At 56.5% G+C, this 4,703-nt stretch overlaps 1 protein-coding gene across 3 annotated transcripts in view; it reads right to left on the bottom strand.

Annotated features, from left to right (window-relative positions):
- PARVB (parvin, beta) overlaps nucleotides 1–4,703 on the bottom strand; it is a 113,156-nt gene that overhangs the window by 53,257 nt on the left and 55,196 nt on the right. For all 3 annotated transcript variants that reach the window (XM_010837589.1, XM_010837590.1, XM_010837588.1), the window contains 2 exons: nucleotides 4,330–4,419; nucleotides 787–857 (listed from right to left, as the gene is read on the bottom strand). In XM_010837589.1, coding sequence (XP_010835891.1) covers nucleotides 787–857; nucleotides 4,330–4,419 — 161 coding nt within the window. Of the gene's footprint in view, nucleotides 1–786; nucleotides 858–4,329; nucleotides 4,420–4,703 lie in introns of those variants that run through there.

Raw genomic sequence — 4,703 nt, 5'->3', positions numbered from 1 at the left:
TGCTTACTAATTATGCCTGGGCTTCTAAGATCCGACCGGGGAGGCCTCAGTGTCTCCTCTCCTTCGGGAAAACGGAAGGACGCCTGCGGCCTACGTAAGTGGTGCAAACTTCTTGTCTTGAAGTTTTATTGGTCTCCCGCGTAAACCAAGCTACTCAGCCTCTTTTCTCCACTGAATTTTCCTACTGAGCTATCCTTATTCTATTACTCTTTATATCTTTAATTAATATCTAATTGAAGCTATTGTATCCTGATCCTCGCCTACGCCGTCTCTCCTTCGAATACCCTGGATCAGCCGGGGCTGGTCCCCGGCACTTTCAGGAACTAGGTGGCTGTCCTCTGGCCTCGCCTGTCCCCGAGCGTCCAGACGTGGCTGAATCTGCCCACTGCCCAGAGCAGGGGTGTCACCATCCGATGAGGACCCACAGGAGCATCCAGAAGAACCCACGGGCCCGCTTTTCAGAGTCTCCTCTGAGCTCCCCTCTTGCTCCAGAGTCTGATGCCTTGATCTCGTCTGCAAGGTGCTATGAGAGTTCACTGCGGCTGCTCGTTCCCAATCTTAAGAAAAGGGTCCCCGCGTCCTTGGGTACAGCACAGGAGGGTGAGAGGGCCATCTGAGAGCCCCTGGGGCCGGGCACCCCTGGGAGACGCTCCAAGCCGTCCCGTCCACCGAACGCAGCATCGAGGCCCCTTGGCCAGCCCCCCGGCTTCACTCCTTTGACCCAGAAGAGCCTGAACCCAAAGTCTTGCCCTCACAGGACAGGCCAACCAGGAGGCTCACCCTCACCTTGACCAGCTCCTTGAATCTGGGGTCGTCCCTGGAGGTGGGGTCGATTACCGTGCGTTCCTCGTTCTCCTCTGTGGGGACAAAGGACAGACGGGTTAGCGTTGGTGGGGGCAGCTGGCTTCCCTCGCACAGATGGGGGGATCGAGAGCAGAGACACCCCCAAGGTCTTCTCACGGAGCAGCCCTGCAGCCAGGCACACGGCCGAGGTGGGCGGGCCTATCTTCCAGGAAGCCATGGGGCACCTACCCTGGTATTTTGGGAGAAGCGATGGGGTGCTGGGGGAGCGCTGATTCAGATCCGGAGAAAAGTCACTATAAATAAACCTGAGGAAGAGTTGTCCTTCACCAAGAAAGCTTGCTGCTACGTACGATGGTATGGACAAAAACATTTGGCGGGAAGGGTACTAAAAAAAAGGGCATTTCACAGCAAAGCGTGTTTATCCATATTCTGTTTCTGTTTTGTTTTTCCCCCCATGGTTTGGCCTTGACCATGGATGATGGGCACCAGCGAGCTTGGACAGAGAGGTGACACGGGGTAATACGTGGACACGCATGCACGCTCTGTTGCTCAGTCGTGTCCGACTCTTTGTGACCCCATGGACTGTAGCCCGGCGGCTCCTCTGTCCATGGGATTTCCCAGGCAAGGATGCTGGAGCAGGTGGCCGTGCCCTCCTCCAGGGGACCTTTCTGACCCAGGGATCAAACTTGCATCTCCTGCATCGCAGGCCACTGAGCCAGCAGGGAAGCCCAGTAAGTGGACAGCCGAGGGGAAAGACTGGCAGACACCAGACACAGAACAAAACTGACCCTGAGCATTAGAAGGAAAGAGAAGAGGCACGGTCTCTGGCCCTTGGGACGTGCAGGTAGAGAGGACCAGGGTCCCGGGGCCCACACAGGCCCCACGCCTGGGACTGTCCACGTCGGTAGGGATGACTGGCTTTGAGGGACAGAGACTTCACAGCAGCAAAGTTTAAAACCTGACAGAGGGCGAGCACTATTTTTGGAGTCGTGCAGACTTGGTGCTTGAGAAGGAGGCTCCAAGTAAGCTGCAGGGGCCCACACAGGGCCCTGATGAGGCCCTAGCAGCCTCCCACCGCTCCCCGGGTCAAGGCCAGCATCCTCCACGCAGCCCCCCAGGCCCTCTGCAGCCTCTGTCCCCAGCTCTCCCCGGTGCCCTCAACCCAGTCCCTCCAGACTTCGCTCGCCCTTCAGCAAGCCTCTCGCCACCATCGACCACAGGGCCTAGGCACTTCCTACTCCATGTCCAACACCTTCTCCCCCGACTCCACTCCCCAGTCGCTCAGCTCTCAGCTCCCAGTGCTGACTAGGCTGGTTCTTAACAAAGTCACAAGAGCTTCAGGGGCCAGCAGGACCTCAGAGAGGGAACTGAAGAGCACTGACTCCCAGCCAGGAGCAGCGGTTTAGGCAAATGGTAAGACAGGAGAGTTCGGGCCCAGGGAAAGGCAGGGTCAAGGCATCACGACAAACAGCAACCTGCCCCTCGTTTCCTAAGCATTTCCTACGTCTGTTTCCTAAGCACTGCTGTTGGTCTAAAGCAGGTCCTCAGCCAGGAGCAATTGTGTCCCCAGGCCCCCAAGGGGCTGCAGCGATGTTTGGAGGCATTTTCATCATCCTCACTGGTGGTGCGGGGTGGCGGGGTAAAAGCTACAGGACTCTAGTGGGTGGAGACCAGGGATGCTGAGCAAAACCCTGCAACACGAGGGACAGCCCTCCATTAAAGAACTGTGTGTTTAGTCACTCAGTCGTGTCCAGCTCTTTTGTGACCCCACAGACTGTAGCCCATCAGGCTCCTCTGCCCAAGGGATTCCCCAGGCAAGAAAACTGGAGTGGGTTGCCATTTCCTTCTCCAAGGGATCTTCCCAACCCAGGGATCGAACCCACATCTCCAGCACTGGCAGGTGGATTCTTTACCACTGAGCCGCATAAGGAGTCTTCGCGACATCAAAGAATTATGCTGTGCCAAATGTCCATAGTACCCAGGGTCGGGGGAGGTGATTTCCAGACAGTGCTCGTCGGTTTCCCCTGGGAGAGAGTCACCTGCCTGGGCAGCAGCTGCAGCCAGCCTGAGGACACAGCACGAGAGGGTCTTCAGAGGGCTGAGGGGAAGCCCCGGAGGACCCACGCGTCTCCGAGCCCGCCCAGCACTTGGCCGCAGGTCGGCCGTCTGGACGGCCTTTGCGTTTCTTTCTCACCAGCTCCCGCTGGCCTGGCCTTGTGCTGGGAACCACAACAGAGGCATCCACCAGGACTTCCCTTTGAACCAGGGACTGGAAAGGAGCAGAATGTTCCAAGACAGCCTTCCAGATCCGTCAGATCCCAAAGCACGCGCTAAGGAAAAACGTGTCCGGCCGTCACCTCATCAGTGTTGGCGGGGACGTGGTCCCAGGGAGGTGGGCGCAGGGCCAGGACCACTCGGCAGGTCCCACCCAGCAAGCCCCTGGTGTTGGCAGGCCCCTCCAGCTTGCATAGAGATGGGGCAGGTATTAATACTTTTTCTGATTTTCTGTATTTTTTTATATTTTTTGGACATGTATGCACTGCTTTCTTAATCTTTCTTTTTCGCTGCACAGGGTCTCATTGCTGCGTGGGGGCTACTCAAGTTGTGGTGCGTGGGCTTCTCATTGCGATGGCTCCTCTTGCTTCCCTTGTTCTCTTGTAATTCCCCTGTTACAGGCTCTAGGGCATGCAGGCTTCCGCACTTGCAGCACAAAGTCTCAGCAGTTGCAGCTCTTGGGCTTAGCTGCTCCACAGCAAGTGGAATCCTCCCAGACCAGAGATCGAACCCATGTGCCCTGCATTGGCAGGTGGATTCTTATCCATTGGACCACCAGGGAAGTCCCTGTTCTGTATTTTCAGATGCTTCGACATCCCGGGGCCTTAGGGACTTACGGGGACTCCCCGCTCAGAGCCAGCTGCCTCCCAAGACAGCAAATGTGTCCCCTCTGAGTGCCTTTCAATGGAAACAACCAACCCAGAGCCCACCCCCCGCACCAGCCAGCTCTCTAACTGAGCTCCCATGGGGCTCTTACACACCCAGCCAACAGCCCCTGCCCTAATCACCTGAGACCAGGTACAGACTCCTCAGGGCAGTTCCTGTGTCCCAGAGGTCCCTGAAACTACCCGAACCAGCAGATCAAACCTGCTCATGAACTCTGCTCACCCACTCTGTCCTGTGAAAACCACAATAAAGGTGTCTGCTCGTCCTTCCCTGACACTGCTGCCCTCCCCTGGCACCCGGGGAACCGTGAGTGCAACAAACCATCTTTTCAAGGACAGTTGGCTCCCCGATCTCTTGGCCCGTCATACTTAAATACTAATAAAGCTGACATTTGCAACCAGAGAGGCCGAAACCTACAAGGGAAAGCTTGCTTTGTTCCTGCAGACTTTTTTCTAAACACGACCTTGAGCTGAGAGCCCGGCGTGAGGTCTGATCACAAGGCTCCTCGTCGGCCCTCCCAAACCGACCGCACACCCAGGGAAGTGCAGCTCGCCCAGGACAAGGAGCTGGCGGAAGCAACAGTACCGAGCAGGGAGTCTTCGGGGTGGACCTCCACTGGGGCGGGGCACATGGGCGAGTTGATGGCATTCTTCCCTTCTTCCTGGAGGTCACTCACTGTCAAGAGAGAGAGAAAGGGCAAAACCAGTGAGTATAAATGAACTAGCACGACTTCACACATTGGCAGTGGAAACAAAGAGAAATCAACTCGTGTTTTTAAGGCATTTAACAAACATTCCTAAGTGGCTGGTTGCCCAGAAAGAGTCCGAGGAAAAATGCCCCGAACCAAGAATACATTCTACAACTCCTCGCCCACGCCGGAGAGTGCCCAGTTCCGGCCAAGCCCTGCCACGCTGTTCTCACCGCTCTTCGGAACACATGACTAAGACACGGAAGCTTCT

Source organism: Bison bison, unplaced genomic scaffold, assembly GCF_000754665.1.
Source record: "Bison bison bison isolate TAMUID 2011002044 unplaced genomic scaffold, Bison_UMD1.0 scf7180017864079, whole genome shotgun sequence".
Classification (NCBI taxonomy): Eukaryota; Metazoa; Chordata; class Mammalia; order Artiodactyla; family Bovidae; genus Bison; species Bison bison.
The sequence above is the reverse complement of the archived record's forward strand: the minus strand, read 5'-3'. Positions and strand labels throughout refer to the sequence as shown.